We start from the raw sequence: 23039 nt of genomic DNA, 5'->3' as shown, positions 1-23039 counted from the left end.
CTGGGGAACACGGCAGGCTCTTGGACCCGGCGGACGCGCCCGCCCGCCTCTCTCCATCTCTATATTAGCCAGAGCTCCCTCTCTCCACGTACAGTACTTTTGGCTTCCTCCCCGCTGGCCACAGGGCTCGCTGCTGGGGCGCAGTCCGGGCTGCAGTGCTGAACCGGCGCTGGATCCGGCTGAGGAGCACGACCGGCGGGGTCTGCTGCTGCTGGGGCGCGCTGCCCCGAGGTGCTGTCCTCCGAGCGCCCCCCGCCTGCACCTGCGCTCCCCTACCCATCGTGGGGGCACCCCAGGGCAGTGGAGTAGAGGGGTGTCCGCGCGGGCTGCTCCCCAGCGCTGTCCCAGGCCGGCGCAGCCCCTCCTCGCCTAGCTCCCTTCTGGAAGGATGGGCTCTTCCCAGTCCATGTCGGAGGAGGTCCGGGAACTCGTGGGCAAGACTGGTTGTGAGTACCCCCTGGGGTGGGGCCGGCTGCCTGCTGGGGCTCCCAGGGCAGGGGGCTCTCCCTTCTGCCCTGCGAGGGCTCCCGGCTTCGTTCGCGATTGCCCTGACAGGACCCTCACTGCTTGGGGTCGACCCACTTTCTTGTCATTCCTCTTGAAGAGGGAGGAGAAGGGCACAGAGGGGCCAGTCTGGAGGTGAGAGGTGTTCGGGGAGACCTCAGCGGTGCGGGGAAAGTGGACGTGAGAGTGCCAACAACTATCACAACTACTAGGAGAGAGGGTGTGTGATGGAGTGGGTGGAGAACTGGGCTCAGAGGCAGAAAGTCCCGGGTTCGAGTACGCCCCGGACCCAAACTAGCCGTGTGACGCTGTGTGTGTGCCCCCAGACAGCTCCCGGAGACTGGAAGTTTCAGGCACCGGGCAGGGCCGGTCTTCCTCGGTAGAGCCAGCTCCCTGAAATGAGGAAGTCTCAGGACTGGACCAAAGATTAAACAAATAAAATTACTGTCATTTATCCAGCACTTTTAGGCAAATAGGGTCAGTTTGGAGCAAGACAACGTGTTGAGGTGGGCTAGATCGGAAAGTCAGGAAAGCCTGGATCCTAGAACAGCAGCCTTGACACAAATAGGCTGTTTGACTATAGGCAAATCACTTAACCTCTCCATGCTGCCTGGCAACTCTGAAACTGTTGGAAATGAGTTGCTTTTCTGCATGGGTGCTAGTTCACTGATAAAACAAGACCAGATTCCCCCCCCCCCCCCCCCCCACCCCCCCCCCCCCCCCAAAAAAAAAAAAAGTAGAGACACTTTGCTTTTGGGTTTTCGATCTGTATCACTGGAGGGAGTTTCCACACCAGGAAGTCCCTCCCCCCATAAAGTGCCAGGTTCAGAACACAAGGTGCAAAGTGTTTTACATACATTATCCCACTTGATCTTAACTACAAGCCTGTGAGGCAGGTACTACAGGCATTGCTATTATCTCCATTTTACTGATGAGGAAACTGAAACTCAGAGACAAGTCAAGGAGCATTGCTTCTTGGCCCTATAACTAATAAATGTTGGAGGTGAGATCTGAACCCAGTTCCCTCCTGACTTCCCTGGAGTCTGAGCCAAAACCTAGAAATTCTAAGTTCAACTCTGCAATTTAATGGCCCTGGGGCCAACAGCTGTCCTCTTTCTCTGACTCACCTTCCTGATCTGTCAAAATGAATAGGTAGGCTAGGAGATAGCCCAGCTTCCTTCCTACATCATACTAGAGTGGAAAGAACACTGGCTCTGGATTCAGAGGGTGTGGGTTCAAATCCAGACTTGGCCCTGCCCGTACGACCCTCGGCACCCTGGGCCTGAGGGGGCTGACCCTGGGATTTTCTTTGCCATTCAGCTTTTCTTCAAACAGTGGGCTTGGCTGATAAGCTGAGGGTATGCCCGGCTCCGTTCTGAGTGACTGGTATTGAGACATGAAGCCAGAGCGTTGAAGGACGCACTGTATTTGAAGAGGTAGAAACTCTCTCTAAAAGAGGGTCCTAGTTTACAGACATGCTGATGACACCAAGGGCAGCAGAAGACAAGCTTCCTTCCTTATTTCACCATCCCTGGCAGGGGGTGGGGGGAGGGCTCCTTGGTACAGAGTTTCTGTTCTTATCATGTGCTTGCAGCTCTGCAATAGAGAGCCCCAGACTGGGGGCAGAGGGGAAAGGGGGAGAAACATACAACTTGGCTTCCTAAAAGGGGCACTTTTTTCTTTTTCGGCAATTGGGGTTAAGTGACTTGCCCAGGGTCACACAGTTAGTAAGCATTAAGTGTTTGGTCTGAGGCCAGATTTGAACTCAGGTCCTCCTGACTTCAGGGCTGGTGCTCTATCTACTGGGCCGCCTAACTGCCCCTAAAAGGGGCACTTCTAGGATAGCAGTCTTCATTCTATCATCTATCAGCCAACCAGCCAACCCTTATTCAGCACCTATTGGAGCTGGTCTAGGTATGGGAATACAAATGAGATAACATATATAAGGGCGGCTAGGTGGCGAAGTAGAGCACCAGGCCTGAAGTCAGGAAGACCTGAGTTCAAATCCACCCTCAGACACTCACTGGCTGTATGATCCTGGCTGGGCAAGTCACTTAACCCTGTTGGCCTCAGTTTTCTCATCTATAAAATGAATGGGAGAAGGAAAATGGCAAAACACTCCAATATCTTTGCCAAGAGAACTCCAAATGGGGTCACAAAGATTTGGGCACAACTGAAACAACTGAACAACAACATATGTGAAGTGCTCTGAAAACTTTAAAATGCTAGCTATTGGCTATTACTGTTATCGGAAGATGAAAACCAAGCAGTTCCTGCGCTCAAGGAGCTTCCACTGTATTGAGGGGAAAATCAGCCAATCAACTGATCACTCCTGGTGCCAGACACAGGAGTGCCATTTCTAGAGGGGGGCGGGGGTTCACTACCAGGGGTGGGGATCCTGTGGCCTCAAGGTCACATGTGGCCCTCTAGGTCCTCCAGTGTGTTGCCACACTTGGTGTAGGCCTGTACTGGGTACACAGGAAAATACTAAGAATGTACAAAGTGGTTTGGGTTTGGCCAGTGACTGTGATTTCATGGTTCTGGGGAGCTTCTGGTTCCCCAATCAGAAGCTGAGTTCCCTTTTCTGGAATTCTCTGGGAAAGTCATGTATGTGACTTATACAAAGTTCTGTGAAGCCATTTGAAGGACAGAGTTGTAATAACCAAGGGGAATCTGGCAAGGCCCTATTTGGGAGGTGACAACGGAACAGTGATTTGAAGGATTGTGGGGATTTGTAGTCAAGTTGACTATGTATAAACTGCGGATATGAAGAAAGATTAAAAAAAAAAACGAAGCACCATGCCTGCCTTCAGGGAGCTTATAGTCTAATGGAAAAGAACATGAAAACAACTATGTGCATACAAGATATAGGTGGGATAAGTTAGAGCTGGAAGGGACCCTGGAGTTCTCTAGTTACCTAGCAGATAAGCAATTAATCTGGAGTCAAGAAGTTTTGAGTTTGAATCTGGAGAATGAAAGACCAGTTCAAATCTGGCCTTGTGTGACTCTGGGCAAGTCACATTGTCTATCTCAGTTTCCTCCTCCACAAAATGAGGATTATAACGGCACCACTTGCCCAAGGTTTTTGTGAGTCTCAAATGAGATATTTGTAAAGTGTTTTGCAGACTTCAAAAGTGATTGTTACTAGAGTGAGCAGCCCCCTGCATTTATGGCTCAATTGATCGACAAACATTCATTAAACGCCTACTGTGTGCCAGGTACAGTGGAGGAAACTGAGGCCGGGAGAGATTGAATGATTCGCCTGAGGTGTCCCAGGTAGAAAGTAGCAGATGGAGGATTCTAACAGGCCAAGGATGGGGGGAGGAGCAGCCTGTGTAAAGCTGCTACTCCCTTGTTCACCAAGCTGGAGTTGGCTTGCCATTCAGTCCCAGCAGGGAGGAACCAAACAGCCCACAGAGGTGACCCAGCTCCCTTCAGAGCCACTGAACGGGCAAGGCCAGTCTTATCAGCACATCTGCCATCGGCAGAGCTGTCCCTCACGGTGACTCTTTCAGGTCCCTTTGGAACTCCTGCTTCCTCCCAGAGCAGCTGAGCTATTTTTGGAAGGGCCTCATCCTTCCAGGCCAGTGCCTCCACCCCTGGAGGTTTCCCAAGGCCCTCCTGGGATGCCCACTGGCCAGAGGTCTGAAAATGACCACTCTTTGTAAAGACCAAGAGCCTTCAGCTACTTCAGAGGGGATGAGCTCGATACAGAAGGATAATGACTGACCCAAAGGCAGGTAGAAATCTGGGGAGCATTGAGCTCTACCAATAGTTCTGAGCTTTACTCACCCCTTTCTTTATAAGGACCTGTGATGATGTCGTTAGTGCATTCCTGGTATGGGAAGTCCCTCCAGCAATACAGAGCACCACTCTTGTAGAATGTATAGCCTTAGAGTTACTTTGGGCACTGAGAAGGTGACTTGCCCAGGGTCACACAGGCATTATGGGTCAGGCAAAACTTGAACCTAAAACTTGACAGCAAAGTCAGCTCTCTATGCATCTGTCTATAAATCCTAGCTGAAGAGTTGGAAAGCACCAGAGTTTCCTTCAAAGCCCAGTTCGGAGGAGCTCCCTCCTACCTGGCATCTTTCTTGAGCCCTGCCTCCCCCCTCTTCTAGTGCCACCCCCACATCACTTGTATTCATTCTGCTTATATGCATTTTGTGCCCATGCTATCTCCACCAATAGAACGTGAACTGAGGACCAGGACTGTTTGGTCTTTGTAGCTTCAGGGCCTGGCACACAGTAGGAGCTTAATAAATGCTCATTGATTTATTGATTGAATCAAACCCATTCATTTTCCTCTCTGTAAAGATTAGGGATATGAGATTTTGAGCTGGGCACCATTCAGAAGCTCCAAAGGAGAGAGAACAGGGCATTCAGGTTACCCATTCACCCAAGTCAGCTCCTCTAAACCAGAGACTGGTTCAAGAGGAAGGATGGCTGAGTTAAAACCTCCAGAAATTGTATTGTTTGAGAGGTAAGAGAAATGCAAATCCTTCCCTAGGATTTAGGGTTCGGGTTTTCTGTCTTCGGGTGTCCAGATGAATTTTGCTGTATCGGATGTGATCAAAGTCAAGGTGAGAAGGGAGGAGAGAATCCTATATCCTTGGCTTACAGAATTTCTGCAGCTTTTATCATTCAAATAAAAGCCCTGGGAGCAGTGTGGTTCAGAGGGGGAAAGAAAGTTGAATTGAGAGTATTTAAATTCAAATAACAACTGGGCTTAGAATCTCTCTGAGCCTCAGTTTCCTTATCTGTAAAATGAGAGAATTGCACTGGATAATCTCTAAGCCCCTTTCTGGCTCTAAATCAATGATCCAAAGACATGAATTTGAATTCTTCATCTTCCACTTACCTTGGACAAGTCACTAGTGCCTTCTCTCTAAGGTTACCTTCCATCTATATGATCTATATCCTTTATGTATATAGTTGTTTGCATTCTGTCTCCTAGAGGGCAGGGACCTTTCTTTGTGTCCCCAGTGCTTGGCACATAGTAAACAGTTCAGTTGGGGAACCCTTCTTGCCTTGATTTCCCCATCTGTAAAATGGGGGCTTTAGGCTCCATGGCTTCTGAGATCCCTTTTAACTCTAGTCCTAGACAAACACCTTTCCTGGCCTGGGCATCTAGATAATGATGACTCACGTAGCTGTCACTGGATACCCACAGCAGGAGGACTTTGAGCTCTTCCAGACCCTGTAAAGAAAGGGTCCTTATTGGAAAAGAGCACCTAATGTAATTATGGAGAATTAGATCTGCTTAAATGAGCTATGTGGAGGCTTGGAACATGGACAGATGGCAACTGCAAGCTGGGTTTCTAGGAGTGCTGAGAGCAGATCTTCTGTATCTTCGCTGAAATGTCAGTGGATTTCTCTGCGGAGAAACATTTGGATTAGCAAATGAGCAGAGGTGCCTTTTAGCTTCCTTCCATCCAGACCCATAAAAAAAGAGGATGGGGTGACCAGGAGTTTGGTCCAGGACGAGGAATTTCCCAGAAGCCTGGAATATGCCCCAGGATGGGAAATTTAAAGGACCAGAGGCCAATGCTTGTTTTCCTTTGAGGAAGATGGTAGGGCTGAGATCTGGGGAAGGGTTGAGGAGCAGCTAGATTGTGTATGGGGCTTCCTGGGGCAAAACTGAAGCCTGTGGGACCCAACCTGTGGGATAGATATACTCTGTAACAGCAGCCTCATGTGTCCTTGGGTCCCAGTCTCTCATCTAAGAACCACACCCACACCCACAGGCTGGTGCCCCCCCCCCCTTCAGCTAAGGATGCCCTTCACACCACTTGCCCCAGAGCATTTATTAATCACCTACTATGTGCTGGGCATTGTACTGAGTGTTGGGGATACAAAGAAAGAGCAAAAAAAGTCCCTGCCCTCAAAATGCAAATAAATAAGCAAGTATAAGATACATACGGAGTAGAAGAAAGCTGGGTTTAAAAGGGAGGCTCTGGAAGGGGAGGGTGGGGAAGGGCCAAGTTGTAATGTTTGCCCTAAGTCCAAAAATTCCTCACTATAATGTTAAATTCTGGAAAGCAGGGACTGTTTTACTGTGCGCCACCCTTCTCTTTCCCCCTTTCCCTCCCTCCCTCTCCCTCTCTCCTTGTCTCTCTCTCCTCCTTCTCCTCTTCTTCGTCCTCTTCTTCTTCTTTTCTCTCTTCTACTCTCCCTCTCCCTCTCCTTCTCCCTCTTCTCTCTCTCCCCCTCCCTCTCTCTCCCCACCCCCATAGTGCCCAGGGGATACAGGGATTCTTTTCTGACCAGACTCCATCTGTTCCTTTCTGGGCACCACAGTTTCAGGAAAGTTGATGATAAACAGGGCAGCCTGTATGGTGAAGGCCCTAAAGATCATGGCCGACGAGGATCACTTAGGTCTCTGAGGACGTTTATGCTGGGTTGGGGATGGGGCTGCCAGGTGACATCATTCTGGCCACATTGCTGATGCTTACTATACAGACACACATGATATTATGGAGCGTAGATACAGACTGGACTTGGAGACAGAGGATTTGAATCCCTTCTCTGCTACTGAACTGCTCAAGTGGCCTTGGGCAAGTCATTTCTTCAGTCAAGACCTCAGTTTCCTCCTTTGTAAAGTGAGGGGTTGGACTCTTTGTCCTCTAAGGGCCCTTCCAGCTCTGGGTCCTGTGGTGCTCCCTGCTGAATCCCAATGTGTCCATGGGCATGTCTCCCATGAGAACTCACAACACTTATAAAAGTGGTTTACGAGACAGTTGGCAGAATCCTGGGGTGCCTGCCCATCCACAGAGTCCATGAAAAGCCCCACAGAGTTAACTGGGACTTGCTGAAGGGGGACAGCCCTGAGTAAAAAGTTCAGAGAACAGTCATCTCTCTCAAACTGAGTGTAGGGGCAGTTAGGTGGTGTAATGGATAGAGCACAGGCCCTGGAGGAGGACCTGAGTTCAAACCCAGCCTCAGACACTTACTAGCTGCACAATCCTGGCCAAGTCATTTAACATGTTTGCCTCAGTGTCCTCATCTGTAAAATGGGAACAATAATAGCACTACCTCCCAGGGTTGTCATGGGGATCAAATGAGATAATAATGGCAATAGCACAGCACCTGGCACATAGTAGGTGCTATGTAAATGTTAACTATTATTATTACTTATATGCAGGGGTATTCTGGTACATGTTTAACAACCAGGTCTCTGAAAAAAAAATTCATGTGGCACAGTTTTCAGTTTAATGTGCATTGTTAATATTTTCTCTGTCACTTTCTTAAGTTTACAATCCACAAAACAATAAATCAAGCTCTGATTTGTAGCATTTTTTTTATTTCCAACATGTAAATAAATGCTCACACTGAACATTTAACTATCAGTTTTATTTGGCTGGCTCCAGCACTCCTCAGCATGTATGTGTGTTGTTTTCCCCTGAAGACAGCAGGGACTATTGGGGACTGCATCCCTATCCTGCTAAGGTACCCAGCTAATAGCAGAAGCCTAATAAATGCTTGTGAATTGATCAATAACCTGTATGGCAGAGCAGAAAGAGCACTGGATTTGGATCCAAGAAGACCCGGGTTCGACTCCCAGCTGTGCTGGTTCCTAGCTGTGTGACCTTGGCCAATCCCTCTGCCTCTTGGCCTTCAGTTTCTCCTCTAAAATGAGAAGGTTGCGCTGAATCTTCTATAAGGCCTCTTCCAACTCTAAATCTAAGAGTCTATTTCCTTTCATTCAATTCATGGTGGGGGGGGAAGCATTTATTAAACTCCTACTATATACTAGGCATTGTGCTAGGGGCTAGGGATACAAAGACAAACTCTGTCCTGGGTCCTCTTATGGAATAGGAGAAGCATGACAGCACAAAGCATTTTATTTCCCAGCAAAATATAGGCTTAGCCATCCCGTTGAATGTTCTTGAGTGATGGCGTACTGGTTCTACTTGGCCGATCTCTCTCTCTCCTTACTTTCCTTTTCTCTGCATGCACAAGTCCCACCACTCATCACCCCCTCATGCCTGGACTCTCAGCACAGGCCCTCAGTTCCTCTCCCCTCTAATGCTGTACAGCCTCCAGTTAGGTCTTCCAAACTCCAACCTCCAACCCTAGCTCCCACCCTCAGGTCAATCCATCCTCCCCACAGCTGCCAGAATAATATTCTTTTTTTCTTTTTTTTATTAATTTATTTTGATTTATCAACATTCACTTCCATGGGCTTTTGAGTTTTAAATTTTTCTCCCCCTCCTTTCCCACCTCCCTCCCCAAGATGGCGCACAATCTGATATAGGTTATTCATATACATTCCTATTAAACATATCTTCACATTAGTGATGTTGTAAGTAAGAATTAGAACCAATAGGAGGAACCACAAGAAAGAGGAAACAAAACACACCAGAAGAAAAAAAGAGCAAATAGTACAGAATAATAGTCTTAAAACAGAAGAATGATTAGTGAAGCTTCTGTAGCTCCCAATTGATTGGAGATAAAATAAACAGATTTGCATATACCTATGGTCCCTGCTATTGCAGAGGCCAAAGCTGCTGGATCTCTTTAGTTTAGGAGTTCTGAGCCTCAGTGGGCTACGCCTATTGGGTGTCCGTGCTAAGTCGACATTAACATAGTGGGCCCCCAGGAGTGGGATCGCCTCTGGAAGGGCAAACCTGGCCCAGGTCAGAAATGAGCAAGTCAAAGAGCTGGAGCTGATCAAAATAGGATGAGGCCAGTGAGTAGCCCCTGCACATCCAGTCTGTTCAAGATAAAGAGAGAGAGAGAGAGAGAGAGAGAGAGAGAGAGGGAGAGAGGGAGAAAGGGAGTGAGAGGGAGGAAGGAAGGAAAACACCTCTGTCATCTAAAGCCCTTCACAATCTGGCTTCAGCTTCTCTTTCTAGACTGATTACATGTTACTCTCCATGCTGTGTTCCAATCAAACTGACACACTTGCTACTTCTTAAGTATGGGAGAGTGGGGACTCCCTTGATGTATTGTTGGTTAAGGTGGCCACTGAGGTCCCCAACAACTCTTGGATTCTGTGATTTTGAATTTATTTTTTTTTATTTTTATTTTTTAGGCAATTGGGGTTAAGTGACTTGCCCAAGGTCACACAGTTAATAAGTGTTAAGTGTTTGGTCTGAGGCCGAATTTAAACTCAGGTCTCCCTGACATCAGGGCTGGTGCTCTATCCACTGTACCACCCAGCTGCCCCAATTTTGAATTTATTTCATCTACATCTTGTATTTACTTCTGTTTCTGCTTTGTTCCCCCCACCAACATCACTGCCACTACCTTTGTAGTGGGCAGGTATTGTTTCACTTTGGTGTTTATTCTCAGCAACTAGCACAGACCCTGACAATTAAATGGAATTGAATTGTATGTTAATTCTTTTGGGCAGAGGAAAGCTTTTCATTCGGTGGGGATGGAATTCCCCTGTCCACGGGCCAAGGAGTAGGATCACTCAGATCTAGACTGAAAAGGGCGGCTGGAAGGATCATTCCATTAAAATCCAATGTTTTATTGTTAATCAGTTAATCAAGCAGTATGCAAATAATTTATTAAGCACTCTGTGCATTTGAGGAACCTGGGCTAAGCCCTTAAAAAATAGACATTCTGTAAAATCGCATTTGCCTGAGAACCTCAGAAACCTATGTGATTGGTTGAGTAAGTGAGAGTGAATGAGAGTGAGTGGGTGAGTGAGTGAATGGGTGGGTGGGAAAGTTAGTAGGTGGGCAAATGAATGAGTGGGTGAACGAGTGAGTGGGTAAGTGGGTGAGTTGAGTGGGTGGGGGAGTGAGTAGGGTTGTGTCAGTTTTATTGTAGCTTTTCAAAACTTCTCTGCTTGAGTGCACCCTTTGGACCAGGATCAGTGCCAGCCCCATAGGCTTTAGGCCTCATGAGCTCTCCAACCCTCAGATGCCCAGAAAGCACATGGACCACCTAGTCTGGGCCTTGTGCCTGACTCCCTTGGGTTGGTGTTAAGGCAGTATCACTTCTGGCTTGCCTGTCATTGGTTCTTTAGAGAAATGTAAGGGGAATGAGAAGTGAAGGCTTCTGGGAAATGTGGTCTGTTTTTGTTTTTGTTTTCTTATTCTCCCCTTGAAAACTAGACTTAGATCCCAGAAGCATGTCTCATCTGGATGCCCAAGAAGCTCCCAATGTCTTCATTTTACAAAGGAGAAGACTGAGGTTCCAAGAAGGGAGCTCAAGCTTCCTGACTCCCAGGCCGGGGTCTTTTCATTTCAGGGAAAGGAGGGATGGTCTGGAAAGGGTCAGAATGTGTGGCATGGGGAGGGTTAGCCTACAAAGGTGGCCCAGGACTGTGCTAAGTGGTTTCACGCTCATGCGAAGGAGCGGGTCAGAGGGCAGCTCCTCAGAGAAGGACACAGGACAGGACAGAGAAGGACACCGCCCAGGGCAGTGGTCATCTAGTTCGGTTTTCCTCAGGATCACCTGCTGGTGATGCTTTGGTCCCAGTGCATAGCTTGGAGACTCTCAAGGCTAGAAAGACCTTAGACATCAGCTGATCTAAGCCCCGCCTTCTACCTCCATTTTATAGATGATGGCACTGAGGATGCAGGATTCATTCCATTCACCCAGCTCAGAAGGAGCAGATTCCGACCTCTTTCCATTCCACCATACTGCCTCTGTCTCCCATGGTGCCAACAAAGTGATTGCCCATCTGTGCCAACACTGTCCTAGCTCTACTGATCAGCAGCAATTAGATCCCCCTGAGCTGTGTCAGAGGCCTCAGGCACCTTTCATAGGGTAATGGTCCCCAAAATGCTGCATGGAATTTAAGGGAAGGCTGCCAAAGCTGGGGGCTCAACCCCAATCATGGCGCCTTTTCAGGGGACTTCTGAACCTTCCCATCCTTCCTCCCACCCACTCATGTTTTATGGGCTTAGCTCAGGTTCCTCAGATTCACAGAGATCAGACGTTTTTGGAGTCAGCTTAGCTTACTACCCTGGAAAGACAGGAGACTTCTCCAAGGAACTGACTTTGCAGAGACAGAGTGAGGAGAGGAAGGGCCCAGGACTAGAGGATAGAATGAGGGGATTTAGAGTGAGGAGGGCGCCGACAGCTCTTCTAAATCAATCTAACAAGCATGTACTAGCACCCACTGGCCTAGATGCTGCAGAAACAAAGATGAAAATGATGCAATCCCTGCCCTCAGCGAGCTTCTATTCTAAGAGCAGCTAGGTGGCGCCATAGTGCATAGAGCGGTCAGGAAGACGCAGCTTCCTGAGTTCAAATCCATCCTCAGAGGTTTACTAGCTGTGTGACCCTGGACAAGTCACTTGCGCTCAGTTTCCCCATCTGTAAAATGGGAATAATAATAGCACCTACCCCCAGGGTTGTTGTGAGGATCAAATGAGATAATCATAAAGCATCTGGCACATTTGTTGTTGTTCAGTTGTATCCCGATCTTTGTGACCCCATGAACCATACTGTTCATGGAATTTTCTCGGCAAAGATGCTGGGGTGGTTTGCCATTTCCTTCTCCGATAGATTAAGGCAAACAGAGGTTAAGTGATTTGCCTAAGGTCATACATCAAGATTCCCACCTTCCGGAGGTCCTTAGTGCCTTCCCTGCTGAGATCACCTGCCATCTACTTTGTATACATCTTGGGTGAATCTGCTGTTGTTCAAGTCTGACTCTTCATGACCCCATTTGGGGTTTTCTTTACTGGAATGGTTTGCCATTTCCTTCTCATTTGACAGATGAAGAAACTGAGGCAAACAGAGTTAAGTGACTTGCCCAGGTCACACAGCTAGTAAGTGTCTGAGGCTGGATATGAACTCAGGTCTTCCTCACTCCAGGCCATGTGCTCAATCCACTGAGCCGCTTAGCTGCCTCACCTGATACATAGCAAGTGCTATGTAAATGTTAGCTATTATTGCTATTATTATTATTAGATGGGACATACAACATGTACACAAATAAATAAAAAGTATATACATAGAATCATAGGCCTTGAGCTGGTCATCTGGTCCAACTCCTTTCTTTTACAAATGGGGAAACTGAGGCCCAGAGTGGTGAAGTGATTTGCCCAATGTTACACACAGGTAGTAAGTGGTAGGCTAGGTTTGGAATGTAGGTTTTTTGCCTCCAACTCCCAACATGTTTTCTATTGGCAACATGTTGCCTCCTACAAAGTAATACAAAGTCATCTTGAGGAGAGAGTTCTAGCCACTGGGGGTGGAATCAGGAAAAGGCCTGGAGTAGAAGGTGGAACTCTCAAAGGAAGGACAGACAATGAATGTATTCATCATGAAGTAAAGAAGACTCATTTTAGAGGCTGGGATTTCAAACCCAGCCTCTGACGGTTATGGCTATATGACCTTGGGCAAGTTACTTCAACTTTCTGAGCCTCAGTTTCCTCCTTTGTAAAAATGAGGGGTTTGAGCTAGATGGCTTCTGACATCCCTTCCAGCCCTAGACCTAGGATACTATGAGGTTTGGATGATGATGGTGGTGGTGACGATGGTGATGGTGGTGATGATGGTGATGGTGATGATGATGATGGTGATGATAGTGATGATGATGATGGTGATGATGGTGGTGGTAGTGATGATGGTGATGGTGATGATGATGGTGGTGGTGGTGATGATGATGATGATGATGGTGGTGGTGGTGGTGATGATGATGGTGGCAAACATTCATCTAGCCCTTTAAGGTTTGCACATTGACTTGCAAAAATTATTTCATTTGATGTTCACAACAATCATGGGAGGTAGATACTATTATCATCCTGTTTTTACAGATGAGGAAAGTGAGACAAAGAGAGGCTGAGGCTTGCCAGCCTCTTAGTGTCTAAGGACAGATTTGGATCATGCCTCTGACATTTGCTATAATACCCCTCAGAGCCTCAGTTTCCTCACATGTAAAATGAGATGAGCTACTTGAGGGCAGAAACTATTCCACTTTTATCTTTGTACACCCAGTCAGTAAGTCACTCAGCAAGCATTGATTAAGCACTTACTATGTGCCAGGCATCATGCTAAGGATTGAGGATACAAAGAAAGGCAGAATCATGCTTAGAACACAATTATTGTTCAGTCATTTTTCAGTTGTGTCCAACCCTTTGTGACCCCATTTGGCAAAGATATTGGAGTGGTTTGCCATTTCCTTCTGCAGCTCATTTTACAGATGAGGAAACTGAGGCAAACAGGGTTAAAGTGATTTGCCCAGGGTCATACAACTAGTAAGTGTCTAAGGCCAGATTTGAACTCATGAAGATGAGTCTTCCTGGTTCCAAGCCTAGTGCTCTATCCACTGGACTACCTAGCTGCTCTAGAACACAGTAGTTACTTAATAAATGCTTGCTCTTTGATGGATGGATGCCTTGTGAAAACAGTTTTGAATACCACATGAAGGTGAGCACCAGGGTGAAGGGATGTAAGTGACCCAGGTGAGAAGTAGCAGGTGCTTGTGTAGACGTGCTCTGACTCCAGATTCAGTGAGTGCTCTTTCCCCTGCCCTTAAGATGACCAGAGAGAAGGCTTCTGGGAAAGGAGGCCTGGAGTGAAGCCATTGGCTCAGCCAGCAGCTTTGCAGCCTTTCCAAACCATGTTCCCAAAGTAAAAAGACAGGTGATTGCTTCTAGTGAGCCAGCCATTAAAAAAGCCATGATGACAAACAAATCCTTTGTTTGAAGGCAGATGACCTTTATTAGAGGAAACAATATTGAAAGAGCACTGTCTGTTCTCCCAAAGGTCTCTCATGAAGTCATCGGAGATCCCCGTGTCCTGGGAGGGGTAACAGTCACACCTGGGACAGAGCCTTGTGTTACTTTGGCTTCTTGGGGGACAGCCTGAGGGAGAGTCGGGGTATAGGGAAGGAAGTGGTAAAAGGTGGAGTTGGGGTGAGCTCTGCGTCCTCTACAATCTACCAGTCATGGCCTGGAAAGGGGGAGGGTCTGTTGAACTGGAGCTCTGATGACTCTGGAGTCATACACAAAGGTATGAGCCCCACCTTGCCCACTTACAATCTGTATGACCTTGGCTAAGTCCCTTCACCTCCGTGGACTTTAGCTCCCTCATCTGTAAAATGAGATAGTTGGTCTACATAGGACTCAATGTAGAAATGTCTCTGAAGGGGGATTTCCTGCCCTTCTATGGGAAGTGATCCATATGTGGGTTACTTGTGACTGAGCACTCCAAGCTCTGGGCTTCTTGGGTCTAGATTTGTACTTAAAGAGGCTTGGGCATGCCCTTAGGGAGAGGAAGCTGCGGGAGACTAGAGGACAGGATTCCAGGATCTAAGGTCCTAACACCTGAGTTAGAATCAGGCTGTGCCGCTTCCTGACTGAATCATTTCCTTTCTCTGGACCTCAATCTCCTCATCTTTAAAAATGAAGGGTTGGCTCTCGTGAAGTTCCATTCTGTCTAGATCTGTGATCAATTTAATTCAATGAACATGAAATTACCTCCTTCTAAAACGAAATGACATGCAGTAAACAATTAGGTAGAACCATGGATTGTTCAAATCCAGACTCAAATGTTTACACTGTGTGATCCTGGGCAAATCACTTAATCTCTGGTTGCCTCAGTTTCCTCGTCTGTAAAATGGGGGTAATATTAATACCTACCTCCCAGCATTGTTATGAGGATCAAATGAGATAATTATTGTAAAGCACTTAGGACAGTGCCTGGCACATAGTAAGCACTATATAAATGTTAGTTATTATTAACTATGTCATCATTCCTAAGGACCAATGCTCACCTACGCTGGGCATTTTCTCTGGCGTTTTAAATTTTCTCACCCTCCCACTTCTTCCTGACCCCCCCCCAGATGGTGTACAATCTGATATAGGCTCTACATATACATTTATGTTAAGCATATTTTCCTAGGACCTGACTTTTGCCTCTTTTTCTATCCCTGGTGCTTAGTCATGGTCTTCCACCTGCAAACCCGTTCATTCAACTCCACGAATAGTTAAATGGCCAATGCTGCCCTGGTCCGTGTGTCTCCCCTGGGCCCCCCATGAAGAAGGATGGATGGGCATTCTCCATTCACTGGAGTGAAGAGTCTAACGTTTCCAGGCTGGCCCCTCCTCAAGCAGCCCTGCCCCATGGGCTGGTTCTCCGTTCTGGTGGATGCCCGGAGGTCTCATCACTAAGTCCGGGAGCTGCTGCAGCCTCGCTCCCCAGACCGTGTCTGTGTTTGACAGCTCTCCCTGTCAAAGCTTCCAGTCCAACCCTCCCCACACATGCTGCAGCCCAGAGATGGTTCCCCCTCGTCTGACCTTGGGGCAGAGCTGACAATCCAAGAAAGCTTTGGACCAGACAGGAAGTTATTCATTAGGAGCTTGGGAAAGCTAATGTAATGGGAGGGGCAGGGAGAGAGGCACAGCTTCCGGGAGTAGGAAGTAGTACTATGCTCTGGTCAGACTGTGAGACATCAAAGGACCGTGGCTTTAAAGATGAAAGAGACCTCTTAACATTGAAGGGCAGCTAGGGAGCTCCATAGTGCATAGAGCCCCAGGCTTGGAATCAGGAAGACCTGAGTTCAAATCCAGCCTCAGACTCCTATTAGTTGTGTGACCCAGGGCAATTCACTTCACCCTTTTTGCCTCAGTTTCCTCATCTGTAAAATGAGCTGGAAAAGGAAATGGCAAACCACTCCAGTATCTCTGCCAAGAAAACCCCAAATGGGGTCTTGCAGAGAAACGGCTGAATCCCACAGTAGCATGGGAATCCTCAGGAGGGGATGGGTTCTCCTTCCCTGGAGGTCATCAAGAAGAGGCTAGATGACCACTGATGTTAGGAATATTCTAGAAGATATCCTGGTGGTACTGAGGCACAAACCCTGATTGGAGAAACTGAAGACATGGGCTCCATGTTCCTTCCCCCTCTAATGCTTCCTACATAGGGGACCTCTGGCAAGTTATCAAACCTCTCTGGGCTCCTAGATCAGAGTCAGGTTCAGGTATAGGTTGGACAAGATGAGCCTCTCCAGGTCTTTTCAACATCTGATCTGTAGAATTGTCCTTCCCCAACCTTTTTTTTTTTTTTAAAGGCATTTTAACTAAATGAAAAGTTGGCACAGCCAAGCAAAGGAGAAAAGACTGAACGGGGAGATGAGATGCAAGCAGAACACACTCTGATTTCAGAGTCAAGCTGCGCACACACACACATGCACACACACAGCTCTTCCCAAACACCACCTCCCCAAACTCCCAGCCAGACAGTGGGGAGAAGAAAGCCCTGTTCAAAAGTCCAATCAATCCAACCTAGCGTCAGCCCCAGTCTAGAGAAAGACAGCGGGAGGCTGAGGGATGAGTGAGAGAGGGTTTGTTTCATCCTCATCCTTCTCTAGATAAAAGATTATAAAAACCCTCCCTCTCAGGCCTGTACCTCCTCGTGCTGGGATGAGGCTATGGGCACTGTTCCTATTGGCAGAAGAGGCTCAAGTTTAAGGGCAGCTAGTATTCAAGGCCAAATTCAGCTCAATTCAATGGGATAATAATAATAATAATAGCTAACATTTCTATAGCTCTACCACATATATGGCAGCCACTGTGCTAAGTGCTTTGCAGCTATTATCTCACTTGATTCTCACAACAACCCTGGGAGATAGGTGCTGTTATTATTATTATTATTCCCATTTTAAAGATAAGAAAACTGAGCCAGACTGAAATTAAGTGACTTGCCCAGGGTCACATGGCTGGTAAAGTTTCTGAAGCTGGATTTGAACTCAGGTCTTCCTGACTGTAAGCCCAGTGCTCTTATCCATGTCACCACCATGTATTAAGCACCCTACTATGTACCAGGCACTGGACTAGGCTTGGGGATGGACAGACAAGTCCCTGCCCTGAAAAAGTTCACATTCTACTGCACATGTTAAGTGCGAGATCATTTTACAAAGTGAGAGTCTCTGAAATTACCTCCCCTTTACGTTCCATGTATCTCATATGTCCCCAAAATAACTTGGGTTATTTTTATGACGTCTCCTCTGTTAGAATGTGAGCTCCTTGAGGGCAAGGACTGTTCTTGCCTTTCTTCATATCCCCAGCACTTAGCACAGTGCCTGGCACACAGCAGTAGTTTGCTTTTCAGTTGCATCCGACTTTTCGTGACCTTATCTGGGGTTTTCTTGGCAGAGATACTGGAGCGGTTTTGTCATGTCCTTCTCCAGCTCATTTTACGGATGAGGAAACTGAGGCAAACAGGGCCATGTAACTTGCCCAGAGTCACACAGCTAGAGAGTGTCTGAGGGCAGATTTGAACTCAGGAACACGAGTCTTCCTGACTCCAGGAATAGAACTCTAGGCACTATGGAGCCACCTAGCTGCTCTGCCTGGCACAAAGTAGGTGCTTAACAAATGCTTGTTGATTGATTGAATGATTGAGCCCATTTGTGACCCCTGTCAAATGGATACCCCCAATTCCTAATTCCCTTCAAGAATCAGTTCAAGCACTGCCTTCAAATACTGGTCTTTACTGATTCCCAGCAAGTGATTCTGCCTCCCCTCCCCAACTAGCTTGTATTTGTTTTCTATATACATGTATCTTCTATATACATGTATCTCTATACATGTATCTATGTACAGACTACCTCCAGTGATAGAACGGAAGCTTCGTGAGGGCAGGGGCTCGTGTGTGTGTGTGTGTGTGTGTGTGTGTGTGTGTGTGTGTGTGTCCCTAGAGCCAAGTACCGGGCCTGGCAAACACTGAGTGCTTAGCAAATGCTTATTACCTCTGGTGGAGAGCATCTATATAAAGCTGGGAAATTGCCTCATTTGTTCCTCTCATTTTACAAATAGGGAAACTGAGACCTAGAGAAGTAGGTTCATGGATTTAGAGTTAAGAGGGACTCTAGAAGTCACCTAGTCTGTTCCCGTTTTACAAAGGAGGAAACCGAGGTAGTCTAAGTGACTTGCCCAAGGTAACACAGGAAATAATTAGTAGAGACACCATTCGAACCCAACCCAGGTCCATTGGCTCTAAGCCAAGAGCTCTTTCCATTGCTCCACGCTGGTCAATGCCTTTTACTGTTCCCAGTGACTTGGACCCAAATTGGGGATCCAAAGGAAACCATGAAGATGAGAGCTTACCAGGACAAAAACCGTGTTCCCAAGTGGGTATATATGGGTCCTTCCAGGCGAGGGAGGGCATGCTGTTAACAGAACAGCATTACAAGTTTGGCGGAGGATGCAAAGTCCCAGCAAACCAGCAGCGTCAGCTGGACCCATCGGCTGAGCTCAGCACAGACATCATCCCTGATGGATTGTTTGTGCTGCATTCCGGAAGGATGTTTGTGTCTGAACTAGGAACCTTGGGCCTCTGCTGTGACCTACCTTGGGCAGGTCACCTGTGGGCCTCGGTTTCCTTCACCGTGAAATGAAGGGGTTAGAATAGATGACCCTAAAAATTCCTTCCAACTCCAAATCTCTCCTTCCCTTACAGCCCTGAGCCTCAGTTTGCTTCTCTGTGAAATGGGAGGATTGATCAAAATGGCCTCTGAATTCCCTTCCACTTCTCAGGATACTAGTTGTTGTGTTAATTGTTGTTGCTCAGTCGTTTCGGTCGTGTCTGACTCTCTGTGACCCCATTTGGGGTTTTCCTGGCAAAGATACTGGAGCGGTTTGCCGTTTCCTTCTGCAGTTCCTTTTACAGATGAGGTCATGTGAAAACAAAAGCTATCAATATTTCATCAAAAGAAGGCTGAGAGACGTCGCCCCGATCTGGGAAGGGGGAGCACCACGCCCGCTTTGTCACAAAAGCCATGAAGAAAGAAGAGAATTCTAAAGATGCTTATGGTGGAGGGGGCTGGGTCCCTGAAGCATCAGCTGTGCTTTCAAATGTCTCCTTCTGTCTTGAAGGGATTGTTCCTGTCCCTGCCTATATCTTCTCTTCTCATTAGCCCCAAAAAGGCAGAGGCTGAAGACGATTCCAGAAGACAGGCATTGCAGATGATGGAAAGGGGCCAAATGCTAAAAGCACTTGGAGGTCCAGCCTGAGAGCCTCTGGCTGCCAAAAGGGACCCGAGTTCTTTGGTCTTGGGGCCAAGATTCTCGCTCATCCAGGGCCCTCCAGGGGATCCCATTCCTCTCCTCCAGCCAAAGAGACTCCCATGCCCTCCCCCCAATTACATTTGTCCTTGTATCCGCATCACCCAGCACAGTGCAGGCTGCCACATAGTAGGTCCTTATTGTTGTTGTTGTTGAGTCATATCCAACTCTTTGTGACTCCATTTGGGGTTTTCTTGGCAGGGACACTGGAATGGTTTGCCGTTTCCTTCTCCAGCTCATTTGACAGATGAGACAAACAGGCTGAAGTGACTTGCCCAGGGTCACACCGTAAGTGTCTGAGACCAGATTTGAGCTCAGGTCTTCCTGACTCTAGGTCCAGCACTCTTTCCACTGGACCCTCAGTTTCCTAAATAGGAAACTCCCTTTCCTACCTCCGTGTTTTTGTTCCTTTTGTCAACAATCTCTCCTTACTCTTCCCAATCTCCAGCTGCCTATATCTTGATCCCTTATTATTAGTCACCTTGGCAGCTAGTTGGCACACAGTGGCTAGAATGTTGGACCTGCAGTCAGGAAGACCTGAGTTCAAATCCAGCCTCCAACATGTATTAGCTGTGTTACCCTGGGCAAGGCACTCTGCTTGCTTCAGTTTCCTCATCTACAAAATGGGGGTAGTGGTATCAACACTTACTTCCCGGGGTTGTTGTGAGGATAAATTGAGATAATATTTGTAAAGTGCTTAGCATAGTGCCTGGCACATAGTAGGTTCTATATAAATGCTAGTTGTTTTTCCCTTACGATTGTATGATTGTAAAACGGGGATATTATATGTAAAGCATTTTGTAAACCTTAAAGCACTACATAAGTGTTAGTGATAATGATGATGGGGGTGATGGTGATGATGGTGATGAGAAGGAGGAAGAGGAAGAGGGTGATGATGATGATGATGATGGTGGTGGTGGTGGTGATGATGGTTTTGGTGATTCATAATGATGATGATGGTAGTGGTGGTAGTGATGATGGTGATGGGGAGGAGGAAGAAGAAGAGGATGATGATGATGATGGTGGTGGTGGTGGTGGTGATTGATGATGATGATGACGAGTCAGTCCATCGGCCACCCTCTCCATGAAGTCTCTCAATTCCTCTCTCATCTGATCTCCTAGCACTTAGCCACTCCTCTTATGCTCTTTTCCCATTCTAAACAGCATCATATTTACCTGGACTCATCATCTCCTGGCTACCATTCTGTGGGTTTCTTGGGGGTAGGAGTTATGTCCAATTTGTTCTTGTATCTCCAATAACATTAACATGGTACCTTGTACAAGAAGGGAATAGCTGTAGTCAAGGTATGGGGAAACGAGCACTGGGTGTTGGCAGGATTTGGTGGCCGCCATGGTCCTTTCCAGCTCTTATATGATGTATTGTAAGGGACAAACCTAGCGCAGTAAAAACAATATGTGAGTCAACAGACCCACCTCTAATGCTTACTTCCTTTTGACCTTAGGCAAATCTCTTCACCTCCTGAGCCTCAGTTTCCTCATCTATAAAATGAAAGGATTGGAGCATAAGGAATCTCTGAGCTCCCTTTCAGCTCTAGACCCATGCCCTTAAGAATCAAAACTGTCCCAAAGGAGAATGACAGGCCACTTCAGGAAGCATGAGTTCCCCACTACTCTAACTTCAACTGTATTCTGAATGGTCACTTTTGTTGGACATCATAGAAGTAATTCTTGTTAAAATACAGGTTACTCTAGAACTGAATGGCCTCTGAGGTCTCTTCCCATTCTCAAAGTCTGAAAATCCCCAAAGGAGCTAGAGAAAGTTCTTTTGATGTGAGTCAATCAAACTGTCAGTCAACCAGCATTTATTTTAAGCACCTACTGTGTGCCAGGCACTGTGCTACATGAGTGAGGGCTCCTGCCCTCTAGGGGCTTACATTCTACTTGGGCATCTTGCTAGATGCATAAATCCAGCATATATAGAAAACAAACTCATGGAGCTTTGGTGCCTTCTTCAAAAGTCACGTCTCTTTTACCATGCTTAATGTGTCTGTGGGCCGCCTTTGGGTTCTCGCTGCTCTGTGGAAGGGCTTTGGTTTCCTGTTCTCATGGACTGCGGTGGGTGGCTGCTGACTAGCGATAGCTTTGGGGCCTGGGATAGTAAAAAGGAAACAGTAAAAAGGAAACTCTTAGACTGCTTTGGTCAATTGGTCAGTAAATACTTAAGTGCCAGGCACTGTGCTAAGTGCTAGAGACTCAAAAATAGAAAAGAAAAAAAGATCCAAAATGTGGTACCTGTCCTCCAGAACAATTATGATCTAATAATATAATAAATAATTATAATCTAATCAAGCTTTGGAACAGGTATGACTTAGGATCTTAGTCACAGAATGGTAGGAGGTCTAAGAACATTGGGAATCACATAGGTTGACTGTAAGTCCCTCGGTTTACAGAAGAGGAGGGGAAGCTAGGTGGTACTGTGGGTAGAGCACCAGCCCTGGAACCGGGAGGACCTGAGTTCAAATGTGACCTCAGACACTTACTAGCTGTGTGACCCTGGGCAAGTCACTTAACTCCGATTGCTTCCTCTTAAAAAAAAAAAAGGATTTATAGAAGAAGAAACTGAAGTCCAGAGTAGGGTATGGGCTGTAGGGTATGGGCTTGCCCTGGTCAGTGGCAGAGCTGAGCCTAGAACCCAGGCTTAATGACTCTAAATCCAACAAAACTGCCTCTCAGAGATGTGTCTCAGTGGGCTGGGAAAGGAAGGAGGGTGAGGAATTCAGTCACTGGAGTCAGAGGACTTGTTATCTGGTGACCTTGGGCAAATTGCATAACCTCTCTGAGCCCCAGTTTCCTCATCTGTAAAATGAAAGGACAGGAGCAGATGGTCTCTAAGGTGGTTGCAGTTCTAGATCTGTGGTCCTTTGGGGGGGGGGGTCTTCATCATCCTCCACGCTTGCACTCCTGGAAGTCAGTCAGAAGAATGGAAAAGAAAATCCAGGTGCCGGTCCCTTGTCCCCTGAACTCTGATGGGAAGGCAGCCGAGAGGTGATAAAGGATAAGCCATGGAGAAGGGACAGCAGCCTCCCGGGAAGCGCGGCTTTGCTTCAGAGGTCCTCACCAGGGGGGCAGCTTGAGCGAGTCACGGGCAAGCCCACCAGCCTATCATCGGTCCTTCCCGCCTCCCCCCTCACCTGTGAACTGTGGTGATGCCCTATCAGGCCTGCAGCTCCAGACAGATCACACTCTGCTCCCTTCATCAAACGCTGTCCATTCCAGTCAAACCCATCTTCTTACTGCTCCCCAAACACGACATTCCAATCTCCTGTCTCCACACCTTTGTCCAGGCTGTTCCCCATGCCGGTAATGCAGCCCCACATCATCGCTGCCTTGTAAATGCTGCCTTCTAGATGAGACTTTTCCTGATCCCCCCTACCTCTGCCAGTCTCTAATTACATAACCTTCAAAATTACATTGTATCGGGGAGAGAGAGAGAGAATGAATCTATTGTATAATCTATTATACAATAGATTCTCTATAGCATAGACAGGTATATAGTATAAAATAGTATATATAGACACAATGTATAATAGATTC

At 47.2% G+C, this 23039-nt stretch overlaps 1 protein-coding gene across 2 annotated transcripts in view; it reads left to right on the top strand.

Moving 5' to 3' along the window:
* Positions 1-260: 260 nt before the first annotated feature.
* TESC (tescalcin) overlaps positions 261-23039 on the top strand; it is a 60066-nt gene continuing 37287 nt past the window's right edge. The window contains exon 1 of one of the 2 annotated variants that reach the window (XM_027864754.1): positions 261-446. In XM_027864754.1, coding sequence (XP_027720555.1) covers positions 389-446 — 58 coding nt within the window. In that variant the 5' untranslated portion in view covers positions 261-388. The remainder of the gene's footprint in view (positions 447-23039) is intronic. The other variant, XM_027864747.1, reaches the window with a different exon arrangement.

The sequence above is a fragment of the Vombatus ursinus genome, unplaced genomic scaffold (genome assembly GCF_900497805.2).
Source record: "Vombatus ursinus unplaced genomic scaffold, bare-nosed wombat genome assembly UNPS02001287.1, whole genome shotgun sequence".
In the NCBI taxonomy this organism is placed as follows: domain Eukaryota; kingdom Metazoa; phylum Chordata; class Mammalia; order Diprotodontia; family Vombatidae; genus Vombatus; species Vombatus ursinus.
The sequence above is the reverse complement of the archived record's forward strand: the minus strand, read 5'-3'. Positions and strand labels throughout refer to the sequence as shown.